Source organism: Neolamprologus brichardi, chromosome 18 (assembly GCF_056152115.1).
Source record: "Neolamprologus brichardi isolate AB-2024 chromosome 18, ASM5615211v1, whole genome shotgun sequence".
In the NCBI taxonomy this organism is placed as follows: domain Eukaryota; kingdom Metazoa; phylum Chordata; class Actinopteri; order Cichliformes; family Cichlidae; genus Neolamprologus; species Neolamprologus brichardi.
In genome coordinates, this window is record NC_142121.1 from 12,074,688 (window position 1) to 12,098,527 (window position 23,840).

The 23,840-nt window shown below is 40.2% G+C and overlaps 1 protein-coding gene across 3 annotated transcripts in view; it reads left to right on the plus strand.

The window, feature by feature from the left end:
* cadm3 (cell adhesion molecule 3) overlaps positions 1-23,840 on the plus strand; it is a 103,300-nt gene that overhangs the window by 58,434 nt on the left and 21,026 nt on the right. For all 3 annotated transcript variants that reach the window (XM_087832605.1, XM_087832606.1, XM_087832604.1), the window contains exons 4-6: positions 2,364-2,516; positions 8,609-8,746; positions 23,459-23,629. In XM_087832605.1, the coding sequence (XP_087688731.1) occupies positions 2,364-2,516; positions 8,609-8,746; positions 23,459-23,629 (462 nt within the window). The remainder of the gene's footprint in view (positions 1-2,363; positions 2,517-8,608; positions 8,747-23,458; positions 23,630-23,840) is intronic.

The following is a 23,840-nucleotide window of genomic DNA, read 5'->3' on the forward strand; positions in this document are numbered from 1 at the left end:
TATTTCATTTTCCTATCGTTGCCCAAAATTACACCGGTATTACCGTGAATGGTATGATATAGCCCAGCCCTAACTGGGCCCAGGTGGTAAATGAGGCCAATGAGCAGACGCTGTGTCCTGGGGAGAGAGAAGAGCAAAAGAGAGACAGAGAGGTGGAGCAAGAGAGCAAGAGGCGGAGCAAGAGAAAACACCACACCCACAGAAGGGCAGTTTCAGGAGGCCCAGCTAGGGCCGTAACAACCTCCTAGTCTGGTTCTCAGCTCCGACTTTGTGTTGGAATTGAGTTGCTGCCCAAGTGGAGTAGTATCTCTCATTCACAAGAGAGCGAAGGAGGGCGTGTGGTACTGGTAGACATAGTGGTGCTGGGTTGGTCTTTCGCGATGACGAAACAGCTGAGCGTGAAAGCTGAGCTGATTTACATTTCCATCTTCATCTAAGGCAACTAGCTGTGGTTAGTGACCAAAATCTCAGTCATTCATTCCCAAACCACTTCAACCACCAGTTGACTTCAAAGTGGGATGTTTTGGGCATGTCTAACCAGGACAAATGGATAGAATAGCTTAGATAGCACAGTATCTCACCAGAAGAGCTGAAGGAGGTGACTGGGAAGAGGGTAGACTGAGGCCCTCACAGCTAGGACTCGTAGAAGCAGTATATGATGGTTGGAAGAATGGATGGATCCTTCTAAGGATTGAGATCCTTGTCTCGCTCTCCTCCTCTCTTATAATTATTCTGTCTGCACTGACTTTCCATTTTATTGTAGTTAAACTAATATAGCTGTCCTAGTTTGAAACTGGGAGAAAACACAAAGAAGAACTTGCTAAAAAAGCAACAACTTTGAATGTGTTGAATGTGAAAACAAATCTGACTATTCACTGTACTTAAGCATGATGGCTTTTTCCAGGTGTCTGCTTTATCATAGCCTGATTGTTTTGCGTTTAACCATTATTTGCAGAGAGCCAGCTCTGCACAGAGAACAAAGCTGAAAAGTTTTTCTTGAGACAGAGAGATAGACAGATATACATCTAGATAGACAGACAGATAGCAAGGCAGGGAGACCGGCAGCAATCACAGCGCACAAACACTGCAGAGGTCAATGCTATCACGGAAACGAGCGGTTATTTCGTAGCATTTCATCATCATCATCTATCTCGGTCGCTTGCGCTCTCTCCCTCTTTCATGGCTGGATTTCTCATTGATGACAAAGCCATTTATGTCTCTCTTATTCCCCCTTCTCGCCTCCCTCCTCTTTATCCCCCCCCATTCCCTTTCCTCTCCCTTCTGTTCTTCCTGGTCTCTCTCTAACTCTCCTCGCTATTTATGCTTCCTCTGTTTTATTTTTCAGCTTTTTTTTCCCTCTTGCACTTTTCCTCGTCTCTCATTCTCAATTTGCGTCTCCTTTCCATTCTCTCTTTGCTCTTTGTCTTCCTTTGCCTCGTTTGCACTTGCATCTCTATTTTTTACTCCTCTCGCACCTCATCTTCATCACTCGTCCTTCTCCTCTCCGCCTTACATCATTTTTTCTTTCTCTAAACACCTCTCCCCCTCCCTCCTCCTTCTTCTCATTTTACCTTTCTCTTTCCCATGATTTAAATTCTGCGGATCATCTTTCTTGCTTTCCTCTTTGCTTCTCACTCTGCTCTTCCCCTCCTTGCTCATCCTCCTTAGCGCACGTTCTTTCTCTCTTCCCACCTCCTGTTTTTCCTCACTTCAGCTCCACCACCCCTTTCATTATTGTTTCTTTTCGTACTTTTTTCGAACTTGTGCATTTGCTGTTCCCCCTCATATACTCCTTACAAACATTTATCAGCCTTTTCTTTCCTTCATCTTCACCATTACCTTCTTAACTATTCATTTCTCTTCTCTCCCTATGTACCTTCCTTTCTAACTCATTCCCCTCCTTCTAACTCCCATTTTCTCGTTCTTTCAGTCTTTCTCCCTACTGTCTCACCTCTTGCACACCCTCCTCTCTATCACCATCCTCCCTGCTTCACTTTATTTTTTTTTAACTGTCTGTGACAGTATTCTTTCTTCCCATACCTCTGTCACCTCCCTCCTTTTTTCATAATTTCTTTTATCGCATCCTTTTTCCTTTCCATTCTTGCCTCTTTCCTTTTCTCTGCTGTGTTTGATCATGCGCCCCTCTCTTCTGTCTTCTTCCTTTTTTTTATTTCTTTCCCTTTTATTTCATTAAAACAAGAAACCCATATATAGCAGTCATTGAAAAAAACACTATTTAGCTCTCTAACTAAAGTTTAAAGGCAAAAATAACTGATAAATTAAACAAACACAGCTAATACAAGCTGAATCTCCTCAAACACTTCATAAAGTACATTTCTAATAATTGATATTCTCTTCCTCAGCGCTGAGAGACAACCGCATCCAGCTGTATCGCTCGACATCCACCGAGCTTTCCATCACCATCTCGGAGGTGCAGCTGTCTGACGAGGGAGAGTACACCTGCTCCATCTTCACCATGCCAGTCCGCACCGCCCGCGCCACCGTCACAGTGCTAGGTGGGTCACAAAAATATGTATAAAGCACACACTGTCAGTCACTCTTCATATTGTGGGAGAAATCTGTCATTTTGTATAGAAACTGCTTTACCTTTGATACTGTCAAACATATTTTTATATGAACTTATCCAGAAAGTAACCTATGTCTTAATTTGGTAAAGAGATAAAAGGACAAAAGTATAAAAGAAAGACGCTTTGCTCATTTTTTGATTTCAATAAAACCTTATTTACTATAAGTCTAACTTTCCTGTCTCCTGTATGTCCTTGAAGGATCCTTAGGTTTTCATATTTTTCATATTTCTCTGTCTCTTGTAGGCTTTTCTAAAATATCTCTTTGTTCACACCCAGGGCTAATGGTCCACAATGGCATTCTTGTCTCCATTGTTCACCCTCAGCTTGCCTCTTTTGAGGCTGATTGACATTTGTACAAATCAGCTTGACTGCAGTCTGTCTTAATTTGTGACAAATTAAAATGGATTATTCAAAGCTTCTGACATATGCTATTATCACCCCACTCAGTTTTCATGTTGTTTATTCCCACTTTCATGGGAAATACTACTACAATTATTCCAAGCTGCATTCAGAGTGCACATTCAGAAAGTAAACGCAGGTGTTTTAAATTGCAGAAAAGTCCAACTTGACTTGTCGAGCTGTAAACAACTGGCTTCAATTCATCTTGATACATCGCCGTGGTATTTTGCTAGTGCGACCTACTCGCAGAGTTTACCCCCATGCTAAATGAAATTTTCCTTTGTTAATGTTCAGTTTAAGTCAAACTTGCTTGCACTGGTACGCTAGCATTTTAATGCTGAATCTTCACAAAGTTTGGTGAATGATTAAATAAATATGTGTTTAATTTGTGCAGTAAAAGACAGAGAGATCCCCACCTTTAGTTCAGAGTGTAGATGAAGTTGGAAAAGCACCTAAAACAACCATTTTCCGTTAAGCTACCCAACTGCAAATCAAAAGGTCTACTCTGCCAATCTTCTGTGCCACTAAATAAAACAAGAAAACATATTTAAATATTTAACAGAACATCTGAATACTAGTACTCAATAGTCTTCCATGTAATCGTTTCATACTGTTGCTTAAATCTGTGCATAAGGTTGTGGAGATATTATTGAGAGATATTATTGCCAATAAATCAAAGATTTAAAAACATCCAGATTTTACAAAATTGAAATAAAGTTTAGGTCACCAAAAAGTGAAAGGTTATGCAAGTTTAACAGAACAGTTTGCACAATGATAAATGTGTTATCTTCCAGTTCCTACAGGTGTCCCAGTGTTTGCTGCTTTGTTTTTGCTTCTGTCCACTTCATCTCAAACCAGATCAATGACTTTTAAGTCTGGTCTTCCATCATTTAAAGACTACCATCTAGTTCTTTTCTCTAATGTTTTGGGTCATTACCTTTTTGTAGAATGAGCCCCGGATAAACCAATGTGTCTTCCGCTGCCTTTTTCCCACCATTCGGACAGCAGTATACGGTACTAAAAATACATCAGGGGGTGTCATAACAGTTTCTTTCAACATTGCCCTCATATGGACACAGGTTTAGGTAAGTAAGCTGGGGCATCTATAAGAACTGTTAATTTAGTTCCACATCTCCAGGAAAGCATTACATGAATAGGTTTGTAATCCGTGAAAGAAGTCTGTTTAATCGGAAATTGAGCTTTTAAAATCTTTTTTAGCTTACTTTTCTACATTTTGGTATTTTTACATTGGAATTAAACTGCACATATTAGCACCCTCCTTCCCCCCAAAGAAAAAAAAAGTCAAAATAAAAATAAAATTGAATACATTGGTGCAATCTGAAGGGTAATGCAAGTGTAATGAATGCCTGCAGCCTTGAATAAATTGCCATCATCCCATCAGTGGAGAGTAGGCTGTTTTATTGATTGGATATTGGCGTAATTGGCTTTGGACGCTCTTTCAGGTATTGACTTTTATTAGCTGAGTTTTTACTGGTTCTCTGTGTCAGCTTATTCTGTCTATATTTAAATTAATGATTTTACTTTGCATGCTTGGCAATAGTGGAATGCACCAACGCATAAACAAAAGAGAATTATTTTATACATGGAAAAAGCTGCTGGCGGGATATTTCTGGGAGGCAATGATGGACAAATTCACAGCCAACACTTAAGGGCATCTAGTGCCACTTCTAAATTGGTGTGTAATGAATTTAAGTCATTATTTGTGCTGAAAACTCTCACATTAGTATGTATTCAATAAAGTGGACTTCCATTATTTCATTTTGCATTTCCTTCTAACATGGAGATAGAATTAATATTTACTGTAAGTTAATTTGTGATATTGATGAGATGTAATTTCCTCTCACTTTTTTTTGATTCAGCACTTTATAATTTGCCAGCAAATTCCTGGCTGAAAAACCAAGCTGCAGAGGGTTTCGGCCTAATTCTCTTGGAGAATGCACTTAGTGGAAACAAGAGATTTACATTTAGGGTGGGGCAAGGCAGCCTATGATTGCTCTGTGATTGTTCTGTGGCTCAGCGGGCAAAGGCTTTTTCCCCATATTTGAAATTAGTCAATCAACAACACCAAAATGATGGATTCAATCACTGTTGTTGAAACGTATCCCAAATGTTTTGTCAGTGCTACAATATTGAAAATAATAAAACCTAGTTCCCCTGGACAACATAAGCAGTGTGCTCAATAATGATTTTTTTTAATTCATAGAGGGGGGGAGGGTGTATACTTTGAAGCAAGCATGAGGGTGGGTCCACTTGACTTTTAAGAGCCAAATTAACACGAGAATCATTTCTCAGTATTTTCTTAAATTTTGCAGTAATTGTGTTTCAAGCATCTTTTATTCTCTGTAATTGACGGCTGTGACACTGTATTCTGCGTTCAATAAATATTTCATGGCTCCTGAGAGGGAGCCAACCCATTAAAAATGTATGGTAAAATGTCTAAAAAAACGCATGGACCCCTATGGGAAAATCAAGCAAAGATATCGAGTTTTGGCAGAGCAGCGTTTGTGTGTGCATGTTTCGACTTGTTCTGACCGTCGTGCACAATCACACATCAGCACATAACTGGTGAGCGTGGCCAGTTCGCATGTGTCTGTGAGAAGGAAACGTGTGACATGCCTCCGCTCTTGAGCTAACCATAGAATAATTTATAATGGCTTTATTCTCTTTTATTCTACTTGTAGAGGAAAGGGTCTCAACAGGACTTCTCCAGCCAATTCTATATATCCAGTATTATTCCCTTATTAATATTCAATGCTACTTTACTGCCAGAGAGCTTCTGCACACAGTGCACTACATCAAATACCGCTACATTAAAAATTGACCACATTTTTTTTTTAATGTATACCATGGCTAGTTCACAGCACTTTTTTTTGGCACTTCTGTTCATCTTTTTGCAGTGGTTTGTACAAAATACTATAAATACATTCTCTTAATCTGTTTTCTGTCATTTGCTGTTTCCTGAATTTTATGAATATTTTTGAACAAAAACTAATAAAATATACATTTTCTTTCTTTCCTTTATGCCCTGGTCCTAAATCCATCTAATCTGTTGGCTTAACCATCTCCGCTTGTGCTCTTTCAACTCTATCTCTTTCTCTCCTGATATATAAGCAACTCTGTCTTTCCTGCCTTAATGCATAAGACGGCAGTTTGCAGTCAAACCGAATGTTTATTATTTGCAAAAGCAGAATGACAGTAAGCGCCGCCAACATTTAGAGAAATGTGCCGCCCGCAAAAGCTGCAGATGGTGTATTGCAAGTTTAGAAAATTTTCTCCTCTTACCTTCAGCCATGGTGGTGAAGAAAAGTGGATACTGAAATATTTGGCAGAATGGATGTTTAGAGTCTTTTTTCTGCTTGCATTGTTTTCACTTGTGCTCCAAGTTAAAATAGCAGTTAAGCAAAAAATGTGTTAAACCGACTGTGCCAGAATCTGGAAGAACACCCTCTGGGAGAGTAGCATGAAATTTTGGTTTGGCAGCAGGGCATCTGGTGTCTCACTTGGCTAAAGTTTTTTTTTTCTTTTTCACCTGACCTTTGGCTCATGCTGTGTTTCTGTCCCTCTCTTTCACTCCTGTAAATGGTCATCCAGGCCACCAGTATTCTTGCACAAATAGCGTTCACCTTGGCTTTTAGATAATGAATCCTGGAAGTTGTAATTAGTATTGTATGCAAAATATAATCTACTTGACATTATGAGCTGACCTGAGAATGAATGCAACGCTGACTGAAACTGTAGGAATACATACATGCAGAACCCTTGCTGCTGATTTTGAAGGGATAATGCGTTATTATTATTCTCACTGAATTAATTGCTTTTCCATGATCATCAGTAGACAGCCGTCGTGCCATTTGGGGCTTCACTGCGACTGTTGGAATACTTAATATGTGTGCCACAAGTACTGTTGTAATGTTAAGTTAATGAAGGATTTAATCGTTTTCCTTTGGGAATATTTTCTTCTATATTTGGTTTCTGTCTTGTTAAAAATGTGGTGAGCGTTTCAAATTTTTCATGAGACTGTGAAATGCGCAGGAGAATATGACCTTTTTTTGTGAATAAAGAGAAAAATTAGACAGAGTTAAGGGTTTGTTGTATGTTTTTTTGTGTAATTACCCAGTGAAATGTGTTTTGCAGTTAATTCAAACATAAATTTAAAAAAAACAAAACACTTTTGTTCTTGATTTACTGTACACTTTTTTGCAATAAAAGGAATTGCTATAAATTTCCTTACAGCCCCATGCATGGGCTGGGTCTTTTGGCAGTTTTATAGAGACGAGTTTCTTTCCGAATGTTCTAAAATGTTTTGTTTGTGCTAACACCAACATCTATTTCATCCGATGTATTTTCCTCTCACTGCATCAAATACTGGCCTTCTGTCAGATGCTGATCGTGTCCCTCTCGGCAATATTGGACACTGATGGATCACGGCCATGTTTTAAAAAGTGATAATGTCTGCTTTAGGAAGCTGCAAAGGTGAAGGTTTTCACAGGTTTCTTAGCCAGGAGACTGCAGTTTGTGTCCCATTTGGAATGCTGTGCTTTGCATTTTTCTCTATATTTTCCCTCACTGATTTGTTATCATCTGACTCATATCCACTACTTTAGATACTTAAAACTGCTGGCCTTGGTTCAGTTGGGTTCAGGAAAATATTGTAACATGTGTTAAAGTACATGGCTAGGCGGCTGCCGCTGCAACTCTGCCCCGGATAATCAAAAGAGAATGAATGGATGGATTGTGTTAAAGTATACCCCTTCACAACATCAACCCTGCATGTTGAACAATTACACTGGTCATTTAAATATGACACAAGCATCCCTAAGTGACGGGTTGGGAGTGAAAGATGTGAGACACCAGCAGCTTTGACGAAAACAGTCAGTATTTGACAGCCTAGTAATGAGAATGAGCTGTTTAGTCACAGCAGTTCACCAACTGAGCTTAAATGCTTCTGCAAGTTATGCCATCTTACTGTTTTTCAGACAGGCATGCAGATTTCTTGTTTTCTCATTTTATTTCAAAAGACAAAACAAAAAAACTGAGATATTTGCTCTGGGAAGCTGGAACTGGGGGAGTGTTTTGCCTCTGGGCTGCAAACATTAAACTCGGATGCCCATTCAGCCCAAAGAGGTGTAACTGTGCTGTGTTTAACTAACAGAAGCAAGTCACTTCCTTCTGAGACTGAAACAGTCATTATCTGCACATCCTAATTGGTCGCCTGTTAGCAAAACTGGGAAAAAAAAATCTCCAGTGCACCAGTCATGGCAGATACTTATAATAGAGACAGCATGTTCTGATTCTTCTGGAAGGTCAGAGCTGCTGTGAAATGGTTACGAACCATATTGGGTGCAAATCATAGGAAGCCTGCATCATTATTTTTCTCCCAGCTGGATTCTATCAGAGCTTTCCAAGTTGCCCAAATAGATTCAAGCTTGTCTGCGATATTGTGGATGCTGCTGCACATTTTGCTGATAGGCCACAACTTTGCAGACACATGCAGTACTTGTTAGAAACTCAGCAACTGGCCTTAATTTTACAAGGTTAGCCCTGCTGCATAAAAGTCTTCTCCTTCTCTCTTTCTAACTCTAAAACTCTTTACTCTTTAGGTGTGCCCGGCAAGCCTCAGATCTCAGGCTTTGAGCATGCAGTGAAGGAGGAGGAAAAAGTCACCCTGACCTGCACCAGCACTGGCAGCAAACCCCCCGCCACGTTGCACTGGTACAAAGGAGACCAGCTGCTGAAAGGTGAGAGATACGGACAGTGTGTGCAATGCTTTGTGTCTGTCTTTATAATTTTGTGTTATGTGCACAAGGGTGTTGTGAGGTCAAGAAAAATGTGTGTTGCACGTGTTAGTTTTTGTACTCTAGCTTGTACTCCTGGTAAGGAGTGTATGGGTGTGGCTGTGTGTTTGTTTAGGAAAGCTTGTGTGTCATTATGCAGCTGGAAGGATACTCTGAAGGAATGCAAGGATGTGTTTTTTACTTGTGGTGTGTTTGTGCGAGGTTTCTGTGGTCACAAGTGTTTATGGGTGACTGTGATCCTTGATTGTACGCTGTGTATGGGTATTTGCAAGCGCGTATGCGACATTGGTGCGCATATGCCTCACGTTTGAGCATTTGCAAGATCATGCTGCGTGTGTATTGCGTCCTTGCCATATTGCCTGCTGTCTCTCTGTGTGCCCTGAACCTGTGTGTGCATATGTGTGTGTGCATGCGCGAGAGCAAGCTGCTTGTGAGCCCGAGTCCAGAAACGTGCTGCGTGTGTGCCCTTCTTTCCCATCATTCTTTCACACTCTGGTCCTCTACTGACACATGTATCCAGGAGACGTGCATGTGGTGGCATTTATTCTATTTTGTGTGTGTTGTTCCATAGCTTATTTGCACAAGTGCATGTGTATGTTGAGCCGCAGCATATCTGCAACTGGGAGCGACGCAACAGAGAGCAAGAGATAGTGTGGGTCGGATCTAGCTAGGGATAACGACAGAATCCAGCAATAAAAGGCAGGGCGGAGGAGAGGATGAAGGGATGAGGTTGAACAGAGAAACCGAGATAGGGAGAGCTTTGCATGAGGTCAGGCTGACTAGTCTTTTGTTACAGATAAACGGGAGAAATGAGAAGGGAAGAAAGAGGAAGAGGCACAGCAAAGACAGAGAGGATGTCATGAGAGGACAAATTAACTGGCTTCTTCCAAACAGATAAGCTGAAAATCAAGGAGACGATTGGCAGCTTCTGACTCACAGTGGTATTGGCAGTGCTTTCGTTTCTCCAAATTGCAACCATCTTTCCCATAACCCCCCCTGCTTCTTGTTTCTAAATCAGTCAGAGGTTTTCTGTTTTGCTTTACCGAGCAGAACAAACATGTTTGAAGTGTTGTTTCTGTCGCCCTTTCGCTCCTTCCACCATCTGCCCTCACACGAAAAAAAAAAGCTTTAAGCTCTCATTGTCCTGGAAGAACAGCGCTCTCTGTCTGTCGTCACAGCTCTCCAACAGATGCCGCAAATCCTACTTTATATACAGTACGCTGCGGTGTTTACACTGGTGAATCGTCTTTAGGAGGCATTTTTACAGTAATTACATTAATATAATAAGATAAAGATTTATTGACGTAAAAATGGACGCTCAGGCTTTGTAATGCAAAAATGCCCATCATTTGCCCTGATGCTTTGGCACTGTGTTAGTGTTTGCTATAATTATGGATTGAAAGGACTCAAAAGAATGGACTAAAGCTACAAAGAGAAGGAGTAATGGGAGAGCTGCCCGCCTGAGGACAGATTATCTGGTCCTTTTGTTACAGCTGAACTAAAAGCAGGAGACAGAAAGGAAGGAGAAGAGTGCGGAGATTGTCGCTTTTTAGAAACTGGATTTCTGTTTAAAGGCTCACTTCACCCAAAATACAAATAGATGCTTTTTTCCTGTATGTACCTGTAATGCCACTTCAGAACATTCATAGCCCAAATACTGCTGTTCTGTTTGATGCCACTGCCATCACAGAGATACACACAATATTGTCCTTGTCACTAGTGCCATTGTATACAGAGAGATAGCACTCCTTTTTTGCAAAGTGGCAACATTTCCATTTAGAGGCTGGAGTGGTGGTCACAAGTTTGCCAGCCAGGCTTGGGACTTTATTTTTAACTTTAATGTCAACTACTTATTGGATTGTCTTCCTCTTGCATTTTAATTTTGCTTTTACTTCATAATTATCATTAGTAATAAATCCTTGCCTTTTTTTTTTTAAATAAAAGGTTGCGGTAAGGTTTAAATATGTCCCTTTCTCAACATAAGTCCTGCATATCATCTAATGATGCTTATCCATTGCTTTTAAATGCAACAGCAATGAGAGCAGGCTAGCTACACCAATAATTTTGGTCTTTTTTGCCCAGTTTTTGAGATAAACACTGTAAGTGAATGTTATTTTGTTTGTAGCGCTCTATAGCGTATATTAGAGCAGGGCAATATGACCAAAAATATTTATCATGATATACATTTGAAAATTTGCGATAACGATATAACTGACGATATAATTGACACTAGACAAAATACTTTACAACTCCACAACTTTATTAGTGCAAAAAACCCCATCAATGTATTTTCACTTAAACAAGCAGCTGTTTTTTATGTGCATTAAAGCTGTATAAAAATTTAACAGTGCAAATGCAAATTCCTCGCTGACAGTTTAACTAAAAGGCATTTCCAGTGGAAATTGGCCGACATATCCTCAGCATAACCATGTATAATATCCACAAAACTTAAAAAGAGGTTATACACACACAATACGGTAATATTATGTTAAAGCACAGTACGTATCACTCCGCGAGGCTCCTGCCTACGATAGCTGTAATGCTCCGACAATCCATCCAGCGGTGCGGGTTCGTAGCTTAGCAAAGTCGTACTAAAACATTTGACAGATTTTCGAGCGCCGTGTACGACATAAAATCGTTTCGAGGTCAGTAAACACAGCCAGGATTCATACATAAGGCACACAGGATTATAAGGGGCACTGTCGATTTTCAGAAAAATCAAAGGATTGATTTTAAGTGTGTCATATTTTCCAAAAAACACGGTAATAACGACGGCCCGCTAGCATGCTCTACCAAAAATAGTGCTTTGTTGTGTATCTGACGGACGAAAGCTAAACCAGTTCCACACCACTGAAGCTGCAGCATTTTTACAAACCAATTCTGGTTCATCCGTTTCATTTAACGATCCGCTTTCGCTCTTCTCATTCTGCGTCGCCGCCATGTGCGTATGTAAAAATAGGCACTTCGCATGCGCGTTTTACCCATATTCTATCGCGATATTTCATTTTCCTATCGTTGCCCAAAATTACGCCGGTATTACCGTGAACGGTATGATATAGCCCAGCCCTAGCGCATATGTTTTATTTAGAAATTCAACAACAGCATGTCTTTCCACAGACATGGTGGCAATTTCATATGCTAAAGAAACAGTCGTATCCCCAGGAGTTATATATTTGCATTGCACATAGCCACACTGCATGATTTACATACATAGTGTTTAATGTCATTCCACAGAGTAGGGAGCCCTTTACACAGCAAGACGGAAATTAAAGGTGCGGAAGTTCTGAGACTTGATAGAAAGAAAGTTTGTATTCTGTGATTTGCTCATTTCACTGTCATCAGAACCTTTCCCAATTCTTTGTGGTATTTTTTCTTGTCGTTTTTCTTTTGTGTGGGTGTGTGTCTTAGCTATATGCACATCTTAAATGGCCACTCTTGCAGACTTCTAGTGGAAAAACAGAATGTTACGTGACTCAAAACTGATGCATTCACAATTTGTTCCATTTATGGGCTAAATTCTGAAATACTTCATCCTATAGTTCCCATAATGCAATATAAAGGTGTTGTTCAGACTTTCTTATTCCTGCTAGAGCCACATGGTTGTGGTTAAATAGTAGTATTTTCTTAGGAAGGTTCTCAGCTGAGTGACCCAGAAGTGTCAGCCAGAATAACATGTTCCAAACATTCTCCTGATGTTATGGAAAGGTGTTTTTGAGCCTCTGTTATCTCCTGTAGCACTGGATACTGGGCCATCCTTTATAAAAGGTGAGCAGATAATGCTGGCCTAGAATTCAAAGTGACACACTATCAGACGGCGCAGGAACAGAAACAATCAACATAACTGACAAGCTAGAGATCATCATATAATTTACTGCTGTCTTCTCCCTCGTGCCGTAATTTGCTGTTTTGCCAGCTTTTAGGATAATCGATAATTAATTTTACTTCAGAGATGCCAGAAGCCTTAAAAAGGCAATTTTCAATGTAGATAATGTCTTCAGCAGGAGAACAAAATAGGAGTGGACAGCCGGTGAGCAGCATTTCCTAACACAACCATTTAATTTCACCGTTGTTGCTGATATTTTGTAAACCAACATGGTAAAAAAGCATGGGGTGAGGTGCAATCACAGTTCATTTTCAGGATGTTGTAGTTTTAACATAACAGATTCATGTCAGCAAGCAGCCAGGATGTAAATTTATCTTTGTCAAACTCCTTATCTCTCAACCTTCATCGCGTTTCCCACTAAGGTCAAGGAAAACTCATGAGTAAAAACACATAGGCGGTAAGTTTTTTGACTCTTTGACTCCAGTCCTTTTCTTTTGAACTTTGCCCTCTTCATTTAGCAGCTTCATTTCCTCCCACTGAAATAGCCCAGATGACATCATTCACCTTGTCATGATTAGGATATTAAACACCATGTACAAAATTACCGGGTCCGTGCCCCTGCCTTGTACAGATGTCGCAAAAATTAATGAATTTGTAAAACATTAAGTGTTCCTCAAGGTTTTGCTGAATCACTGATCTGGCTTGGTGAAAGGGTTGCATGTAAAGCAGCGGTCCACAACCTTTTTTACGCCACGGACCGGTTTATGCCTGACAATATTTTCACGGACCGGCCTTTAACGTGTCGCGGATAAATACAACAAAATAAAACTGGTACCAATACCAAAAAAAAGAAGATTTATTCATAACACACGTGAAAAGACCAAGGAAAACCGAGTAAACGATAAAAACGATAACAAAATAACTCTGAAAACCGATAAAAACCCTGAAAACTATACATTTCACACCTGAGCCTCAACTCTCGTGGTACCAAACGACTCACGGACCGGCACCGACCGCTGATGTAAAGTATACAGACATTGTTATTTTGTGGAATTTGGATGAACTCAGCTTTTGAAATGGAGTGAGCACAGAGAGAAATAGAGACACACCAAGAGAGATTTGAAGGAGATCAACTCCATATGAATGATGTTGTGTTTGAGGCCTCGCTCAGCCATCCTGACACTGCGCAACACCAATCAGTCATTGCTGGGATGACACACACTCTGTCACAAACACAAAGACAAACACACACACACACACAAACACAAACCCATTCGGTTCAATACACAAACATTAGTAATGGACAGATAATAATCATACACACACAAAGTGCTCATCTCCGGCTATATCACAGAAGAGCACCACGGGTCAGTGTGCTATTATTACAGGTTCTCATTCATGCAGCTGCGGTGTATGTTTGTGTGCGAGTCCAAGCGTGTGGATGTTGGAAAGATGAGCCCATAGACTGTTTCTCACCAATGTCTGTGACAGCTTCACTGACAGTAAAAGGAAAGATGGAGAGAGATGAAGAGAAGGGAATGAAGGCAGCACAGTAAAGTGTGTGTGTGTGAGAAAGACGAGAAAGACTCTTTGTATCAAGTAAGTGACAGCGAGGGGCTGCTGAGAAAACAGTGAACAGAGAGAGAGGTGAATGAATGAACGGGAGCACGTGCGTGTGCGTGCATAAAAATAGACAGAGTGACTGCAAGTATACCGAGAGAGTGATGGAATCTGCAAAAGCCGATGTTGAGAGAGACAGAAGGAAGAAGAGAGAGCTGAAGGGGAATTAAGAGAACTGCAGAAGAAGTGAGGCAGCTTTATGTCTGAGTGGGAGTAGATTGGGGGGGCAAGGATGAAGCAAAGGGGGACCAGTTTTAAAGAAGAGGGGACTGGGGAGTGCAACAGGAGAGAGAAGTAGAAAAGAAGGGAAGGCTGACGAAATGGAGAGAGAAATCCAGAAAGAGGATTTAGCAGTGAGTGGAGAGAGCAAGAGAGAATGCGGGAAAGGGAGTGGTAATTGAGAAGAATGAAAGTCTAAGAGCTTTGAAGACTGTATTAGTTGTACTGTGTGAAAGGGCTATGGATCATTTAGTGACATCGATGTATTGGATTGGGGATAATGGGGATTTATGGTGGCACTTAATGCCATACCGGTTGAATTCCAACCTAAATTGTCATAATGCAGAACGTAGGGCGGATGGTGAAGGGTACATGGGCGTGTGTCTGTGTGTAGCAACATAATGGACGAGAAAGGAAAGGTAGAGAAACAGTGATGGAAAAAGTTTTCTCAGTTCCTTCGCAGCACTTGGAGAAAAGTGGACTGTAGGTGATGATTAATAATGATCATTAATGAGCAGAGTTTGCCTGGTCATGAAACTACTTTTAAGCCTCTGAAAACTATGCATCAAAATGGCTCTAATTCCCAAACAGTTCATGTGAAACTTGTTGAATTAAACCTCTGAATTAAAGTTGATGGTCTGAACTTCAACCACATCTACTTTGTTTGACATCACAAAAATCGTGTCACTGTCCAAAACTAAATACATGGTTAAGACTGAGAGGTCTTAGAAAAGAGCCCGAACTGCAAATATAAATTACCGCAGATGGGAAAAAATTGTGTCCTTTTCAATGTAGTGGTTCTGAATAAAAACTTAATTGAAGTGAAGTTAAACTAGTAAGTGGAAGAAAATGGAAATACTATATCTTAAACCTGAGTATAGCACTTTGTCATCTGAACCACTGAATATGGACACACATGGACACAGCAAGACAGATGCATCCCATCAGCTTCACTCAGTAATTCAGTAACAAGACTAATTAACTTTCTTTCCAAATTAGATGACCTCATATGAACGCTTAAATCAGACTTCAGTGCTTTCTCTGGACCTAATCCACTTAAAGATTAAATCTGATGACTGTTTCGATTATTTTAAAACCTTCTACTCTTTCACAGGAAGGCTTTTTGCTGAGCATTTGTTTCTTCCTATTCACAGTCATGCATTTTCACACCTTTGAGAAACTGGAGTCTTATAATCAGCTCAACTGGTCGTGGTGGGGAGTAAAGTACCAGCTGGCATAATAGTGAATTTTAAAGAGAATTTATTCACTAATTTCATTTAGCTCCCCACACTGAACTGAGCTGTTTTTCTTCTTTTTTTAGTAATGGATTAATTTTGCTCGTACCTTTGTCTATAAAGAGTCACTAAATACTATATTGAAAATAAAATATCATCCTTATGATTCAAGATACACATTAAGATATTGTAAAGTCATATTGTAAAACATTAGATTTAATAGTGAAAGCATTGGCAAAATGATGATTGTTTTTCCTCCGTTAATGTTTTCAAACGTTAAATTCTCAGTTTATTTATTATCAGTGGAATTTTTTTTCAAACAAAAATAATCACAGTTTGATTTGATAATATCACATTTTCCCAGTGCAATAATTAAAGGACACCACACAGTCGAGTCTGTCTTTAGCACAAACAAAACAATTTAATCTCACTGGCAGCTTCATTTCTTTGATTACGAAAGCAGCGATTTTGGGACATTTGGTCCATGAACTAATGGATTCAGTTAATAATTTTTTCCGCTCTAATCTGGACCTTCTGGTCACAAACACGCTTCTTTAGCCATGAAGTCCCAAACATGCTGGTCGCAGTAATTGCTGCATCCAGTTGTTTGATTTTCCTAATATGATTATTTTATAGCAGATTGGACGCTTGAGGGTTGATGCATCAGCAGCTCCACCACCTAATCTGCATGGCATCACCACCTTGGGGGAGGTTAGTTTCAAGGATGTGCCGATTGGCCACCTTTTTTTTTAATCGAGGAATACGAGTTTTATAGAAAAGTGTCGGTATCCCATGAAATTTTTAGCAGGTGCTGGAGTATCGTTGAGCTTAAATATTAATGAAGCAGAATGCTGCACATACTTTTCCTAACACTGAATATTAAGATTTAGTTTAAAGATTTAGCAGTCATTAAATGCATTACTTTGATCGTATGAGATGTTTTTGTAATTATTTTGTATTTTTGTGAAGTGTTTTGTGACATAAACTTTTAAACTGTTGTTAATTATAATGAATCATGTAATATATTAGGAGCATAAATGCTAGCAGCAGGGTGACTCACAGGAAGCCATTCTCGTGGAAGGGAATGGGGAGAACAGGCTGAGGTAGGTCAAATTACTCAAGAACTGAACTCTAAATCAGTGGCAACAGTTCTAATGATGTAATTAATCCAAATTTGAAGTCGTTTTGTCTTAATGTTCATCAGTATTGGTCAGGAGAGAGGTGCAACAGTGAGCGTAAAGCACTGTCAAGTTCTTTCATGGTTTGGAGCTGCTTTTTAGCCAGTTGTGTTTGGGATCGTGCCAAAACGGATTGAATTATGAAGCCAGAAAGATTTTGATACACCATGCAATGCCATCTGGAAAGCACCTAATTGGCAACAGCGTCATCATTTACTTCATTATTATGAAGGCTACTTAAAGAAATTGCAAGAAAGCTTGCTTAATAGAGTTCAGGCAGTGTTAAAGAATGACGGTGGTTATACCAAATATTTACTTTCAGGCTTGTTGAGATTATACGTACTCTATTTTTGCCTTATATAATGTATTTCCACTTAAGTTTGAACATGATTTAATGAATTGCTGCTTTTATTTATCACTTTCCTGTCAAAATATAAAGAAATTAGAGCTAGCTCTTACTGTATATCAGACACTTGTGCTGCCTTTCTGTCTGAACCGAGCTGTTTTAGCTCTCTTTGCCACTTTCAGTAAGCCAAATGTCTGCTGATTGGTTGCCCATCATTAACAACAGATTTGAACAGTAGGTTAGTGCTGTGCTTGATGTGACATATTAAGGACATCTCCTCTCATTGATGTTACACAAACCCAAAGATTGAGAACACTGTCTGAAACCACCATAACAGTGAGTGGAAAAGAAGAACGAACTCTGAAGAAAGTTGATGTTGGTTGATGGAGCCAAAAGAAATAGCAAACCTGGATTCGCTTTCATAGTGTTACGAAATCAGTTTCACCCCGGTTCTTTTATTCCTCGAGGCATCCAGAGACGGCACCGGAACTCAGTAGTCATTTTTCACAAAACCTTTATTCGTCTTCATTCATCTTCATTTAAGCATGCATCTTCTAGAAGGGGTGATGTGCAAGGCCGGTGTCCCTCTGCAAATCTTCCACTCCTTTGTTGGTTACAGTCAGCTTTATAGAAGCGACCCCGTCATAAAACCCCCATGGTATGCTGCAAACTCTGTGTCTCTGTGTGTATGCACGAGCACGTGAGTGCCTGTGTGTGCGCGTACCCGTATGTCTATGTGAGTGCACGTGAGTGAGTGTGCATGTGGGTGTGGGTGCGTCATAACAGTCAAAGCACTGTGTGTGTGTCTCTGTGTACGTGACTTCCTGCCGGTCATAAAAGTAATCTCCTCACCCAAGCTACACCAAATTCCTCTACACAACATAGAAAACAGAGTTAACATATTACAAACACTGAGACTCCCACTCTGCATCCACTGGCCCATTGGCCTCTTGTTATCTTACATTTACAGATAAGGTGGAGAGTCTCCTACAAACCTACTTCTAAGTTTATAACAATTATGGGTTTTATTAAAGGTACAAGCATCAGCATCAGCAGCCCCCAACTGTAGCTTCCTGTCTCCTTCTATGGCAGGCAGACCCCCAGTGTCCATAAATTCCTTTCTCTCTAAACAATTACACACACTCTCAGGCCTACAACTAACAGTTTGTGACAACAGCTGTGTGCAGATCAACAATGGATCATATATCGAGTGCGGGAGAGAGTATGAGCGTGCAGCGTTTAAAGCGTGGAAGTACTGACCTTACTTTGAGTTTGATTCCATAAAAAGTGACAAAAACATTAGCGTCTGTTGTGCGTGGGAAGAAAACTTCTTTTTACACCGAAAAAAACCCTAAACAAGCTCCGAGTGCGCAACGACGTAATGGGAAATTCACAGAGAAACTCACGGATTCTTTAACTGACCGCTGCGTAGGGATGGGTACTGGTATCCGGTTCTGACATAAACGGTAGTAACCAGACTGAAAAGCAGCGCACATTTCAGTGCTTTATTTTCCTGAGCTGTGATACACTTTAGATTCTAGCCAATCATTTTACGTTTCTGAGGATAGTAGGCGGGTCCAGGTACGTACGTTCTTTTAGAGCAGAGCTACAGATTAAAAATGCCCAAGGCAAAGCGGTCAAAGTCTGGCTGTACTTCACAGCAAAAGATGCAAACTCAGCAGCCTGCAACAAGTGCTTTAAGCTGATACTGTGCAAAAGAGGTAACACCTCGAATCTGATGAAACACCTGGCGACGTATAGCATTTTGTTAAAAGCTGAGAAATGCGCTGTATTTGATAGCTTGCTGCAAGACCGAGCACCGAGCACATCTACTGCGGGTGTGGTGCCTGTTTTCGGACCCGGAGTTAGCAACATCCCCCAAGAACCCGAAGAGTAGAGTCCTGGCCCCTAGCCCTGCCAGTGTAGCAGAAATGATGACGGATGATGATGGCAGCAGCAGCCGTTCTTCTCTGCGTGAGTAGCTTAATGTTGTTCGTGTGTAATTTACTTTGAGTAGGCTTACATGCATTATTAAATTAATGCATGTAAGGTGAACTAGCAAACACCGTCATAGTTATAGCGGCTGTCTTCTTGTTTGATGGCAGATGCTCCCTTCACCCTGGGCAAAAAAGGCTAAAATGACCAAAGAAAAAGTGGAAAACAGTTAAACATGAGAGGTTTTTGGACAAAGTTTGTGTTTGTCCATTGTTTAAGCACTGCTTCCAGCCAAGAGTGATACCATATATGCCCTATAGCGGCAAAGAAGACTAACATTGTTATCTTTTTACAAAAAAACAGCTAAACATGAGAGGTTTCAGGACAAAGTTTGTGTTTTCCATTGTTTAAGCACCAGCACCATTTCAAAAGTACCGGTTTGGCACCGGTATCGGATAAAACCTAAATGATACCCATCCCTACCGCTGCGGCACACCTGCACCAGAGCACATCTCCGCCTACCCCACTCCTGCTTTACAGGTGAAAATAGAGCAACAGCTGCTAGTCTTTGATTTTATTTATTTTCTGCTGTGTTTTACTTGCATCTATTTGAAAGACTGAGTGTAAACACAAAATATTTTATTTTATGTGCTGGAATGTGCAGAAAATAGGTTTAAATGTTAAACTAATTTCTTCAAGTCAGAGAATGGTGCATATAATTTGATTTTTGCTTGATGCATAAAGTTAAAAGATTAAAACTGATAAAACAAGTTAAAAAAAAAGAGACTTTTCCATTTGATTACATTTTGTATGATGGATTATGCAGAAAAAGTAGAATTGGGCTGACAGATCTATCGCTTTATTACCTATTCAGGTTGTAAATTGTGTTTTTAAAAAGTAACTAAGTAATTAATTACTTTTGAAAATAAGTAATTGGTAAAGTAACCGGATTACTTTTTTGGGGAAGTAATCAGTAATTAGTAACTTGACCAACACTGGTACTCACAATAGCCATAATGCTCGGGTAAACTATAGCAACAGATTACTCTCCCATGTTGACCAGTTGCTCTCCAAGATAGATGGGCTGGTTCTTATATAGTGCTTTTCTACTCTGCCTGAGCACTCAGGGCACTTTATACAACTTGCCTCATTCATCCATTCACACCCATTCATACAACTACTTTTTTTTCTATGCTTAAGTGCTTTCTATCTAACATTCACACTCCAGTGAATACATTGGTGTGCAACTTGGAGTTGGGTTTGTTTCCTGATGATATTTGGCTACAGCCTGAGTTACAGGCACCCCACCCCAGATGAGCTTTGAATGCTTCCCAGATTGTGGGAGAGACTTCCCTGCTAGAATCCACCCCAATCACAGAGTCATGTAGGCCATTGTTAATAGAAAAAGTACTCATTATAGCAGCTTTCAGTACATATTATATCCATTATCTTGTTCAGGTTTTGAGTTTGTCTGAATATTTCTGTCTCATCTTCAGTTCGGTGATGATGAATAGAGTTTTGTGCTTCATGCCCACAGCAGTCAGAAGTAAAATATTTAAAAAATTTAACAATGACCTATGTTTCCAGAAATAACATCCTAGTTATTCCACTATGAACCACTTTAATTGGAGAAACAGTAACAAGGACCTTGTTTCTGCGGAGAATTTTTTGTTCTTTTTAGATTCGCTCTCTAATGCTGTGTGCACCAGATTCTATTAAAGTTCACATTATATGGATGGAGACAGGAGTCCTCAAGATGCATATCACAGACCAAGGGGACAAAACAAATTGATCTGCATGGATATGCTTATGTGTTACAGTTAAAAAGACTTCAGAGTGTCTCTGTATGTTGCTACAATCACTCTGAAATAAAACAACCAAGACTTGAATTCAAAGGGATGAGCAAAGTGTTTTAACTATTAAATAAAACACTTTTATTTAATAAAACCTGAAAGCCATTTTCAGGTTCTTGGTAAACTGACCCTTTAAATGGTAGAATATGCTAGCTGATGCATAATCCAATGTATCAAAATATTTTGCTATTTTCCAGTCTGATTTGGTTGGCTTGCAGCAGCTGACATGCAAATCTGCACTGATTATCTAATAATGAACTGAGGAAATGTGAATTATGGGCAAATGTGCATCACAGCTGTCTTGGGAAAAAGCACTTAAACTGACTGCATCTTGTTTTTTCCTTAATGAATATGTTGTATCGGTACCGTGACCCCTTGGGCACAGAAAACGTATTAAAACTCAATTGCACAAATTCAAAAATACTGTACACAAGAGTCAGGGAGTAAACAAATAGGGCTTCACCATTCCCAAGTCTGGTTTTGGAGATCTGTGGTCTTTAATAAAGGCAATATACTGCCTGTATTTGTGTGTGGATTGAGAGAGAGAGAGAAGATAGTGAGAGAGACAGAAAGTGACTCCTTAGAGTGGCATACGATTATTGAAATGCACCTGGAAAGTAAACTAATTTTCTCTGTGGGTCAGAGGACTGGTCATGGTAATAAAAAGAGAGATGTCATTAGATTCAGTGGTATTTGAAGAGTTCTCTGGGGGAGGAAGGAGAAGAGAGGGAGGTGTCTATAATATCTGAGGTTTTGAGAGAAAGTGTGAGACAGTGGGGGAAAAAAACAAAACAAAAAAAACCAGGTGTGTGTTTTTCAATCCTCTTTCCTGCCACTATCTGTCTCCGCTGTGTATATGTTATTCATGAGCTTGACCTACATGTGCCCATGCTTGTGCGTGCATGTGTGAGTGTGTGCGTCAACCCGTGCAGGAGTAAATGATAAGGTTCTGGTCCACTTTCCCAGATTCACCAACCACTTTCACGGTCTGACCACCCAGTTTGATATCTCTTCTTACAATAGAATGCGATTTCTGGCTGACAACAACTCAACTGTGTTTATGCTTTCATACTATAACTGCAGCGATGCTGCTGTTGCTCGCTCAGGCACAGCTGCCCAGTTCTTCTTCAGCACAGTTTCCCATGGCAGCTTCCATGAATTTAAAGGAAAGAAGTATAACAGCTTTTGAAGTGTTTCTACAGTATATGCAAATCGGAGCATATTGTTACTTAAAAGTTTTTCTATAAAATCTGACCTGTTTCATCATTTTAAATTGAGAAATAGAGCTTCAGCAGATTGTGTGGAAGATGTTGCAGATGCTCTTTATTTGCCAGGATAAATACTTTGCTTCAGTACAGTTGCTTGTCTGTCTACAGTGATGGATCAAATCATATGCAATGCAATCCGTCTCCTAAGCAACAGCGAGCAAGCGAGTCCAAAGAAAGCTGGACTTAGCAGCATTAGATCTTTAGCCTGTCTTGTCCCTTTGGTGTCCTTCAGCATGAAACATCACAGACTGGCCTGGTTAGTAAACATGAGCGTGCTGTGTGCAGTTTACTGATGTTACATTGCAGAGGCTGTGGGTGCTGAAGAGAGCTGACATTTGGAGCTGCCATCGTGCAAGTTTTACCCCTACAGAAAACACATGTGAGGATAGATACAAAGCTTTGAGATGTGCTTTGATTACATGAGAATTTAAAAGAAGTGTTGCCAGAAGAAACAGTTTCCATGTGTTCAACTGTCAATGGATGAGTTTGAGGAAATTCAACCACAACCACAGTAGTTGATTGCAAAATGGAACAAATGTGGTGCTGCAGTTAACAAATATAAGGCTATTTTTAAACAGTGGAAAGAAGATGTCTTCGATTTACATCCTATTTTTGACAAAGAAGAACATGTGCAATGATTTAGCTTGATTAATCACTTAAAATATGGATCAATTATAAGTGTTGTTGAGTAATTTTCTGTCGACTCACCAATGCCTGCTACAGTAAGCTAATTATTTTGAACACAAAGATTCTCTGTGATGTGAGGTCTTATTGGACAGGATGATTTATGTATTGCTGAATGAGTCAGCAGGGAAAAGAAATGATGATGACGAGAGAAAACAACGATATTTTCTCACATTGCTAAAATATGGTTTGAAATGGATTGTCAGACATACAGTGTATGCGGAACAAAATGATACATCGCAGAACAAAACACCCGAGGGCACAAGGTAACTGCAAAAGCATTTTTCATTTAATGGGAACAAATGGGGGTCATTGTCGTTCTGCACAGTTCTGCGACATGAAACCGCCACATCCTAATTACAGTGCAAAGTCCTTTTCTGTGTCATAGCTTGTGAGTTGTGTGAATTTTCTGTTCAAGACTACTGTACCAGTCCCAGGTTGAGATGCAGGCGCTCTCCTCCTGACCGTATTCTTCCTGTTCCTCTTCACCTCAGGCGGTCCACAGGTGGTGGAGACTGTTGATGGCAACCCCACGTACAACGTGAGCAGCGAGCTCACCCTGGAGGTGAGCGCCAGCGATGACAACACGCTCATCACCTGCGCCGTCAACCACCCCTCTCTTTCTCCGGGGGACAAGAGGAGCGAGCAGGCTCTGCGGGTGTTGTGTAAGTCAACTGGGAAATTGGGGGGGAAGGAGGGCAGCTACAGAAGCTACTCAGGGATGGGTGAGAAGCAGTGAAAAACCTCAGACTGCTCTGTTTCTTTATTTCTATCCTGACCTTTTCTTTTATTGGGCAGTATAAGCCCATTTTCCCCTTTTTCGGTTTGATCTTTGCTCCAATAATTCCACATTAGCTGCCTGTAATCATGACCACA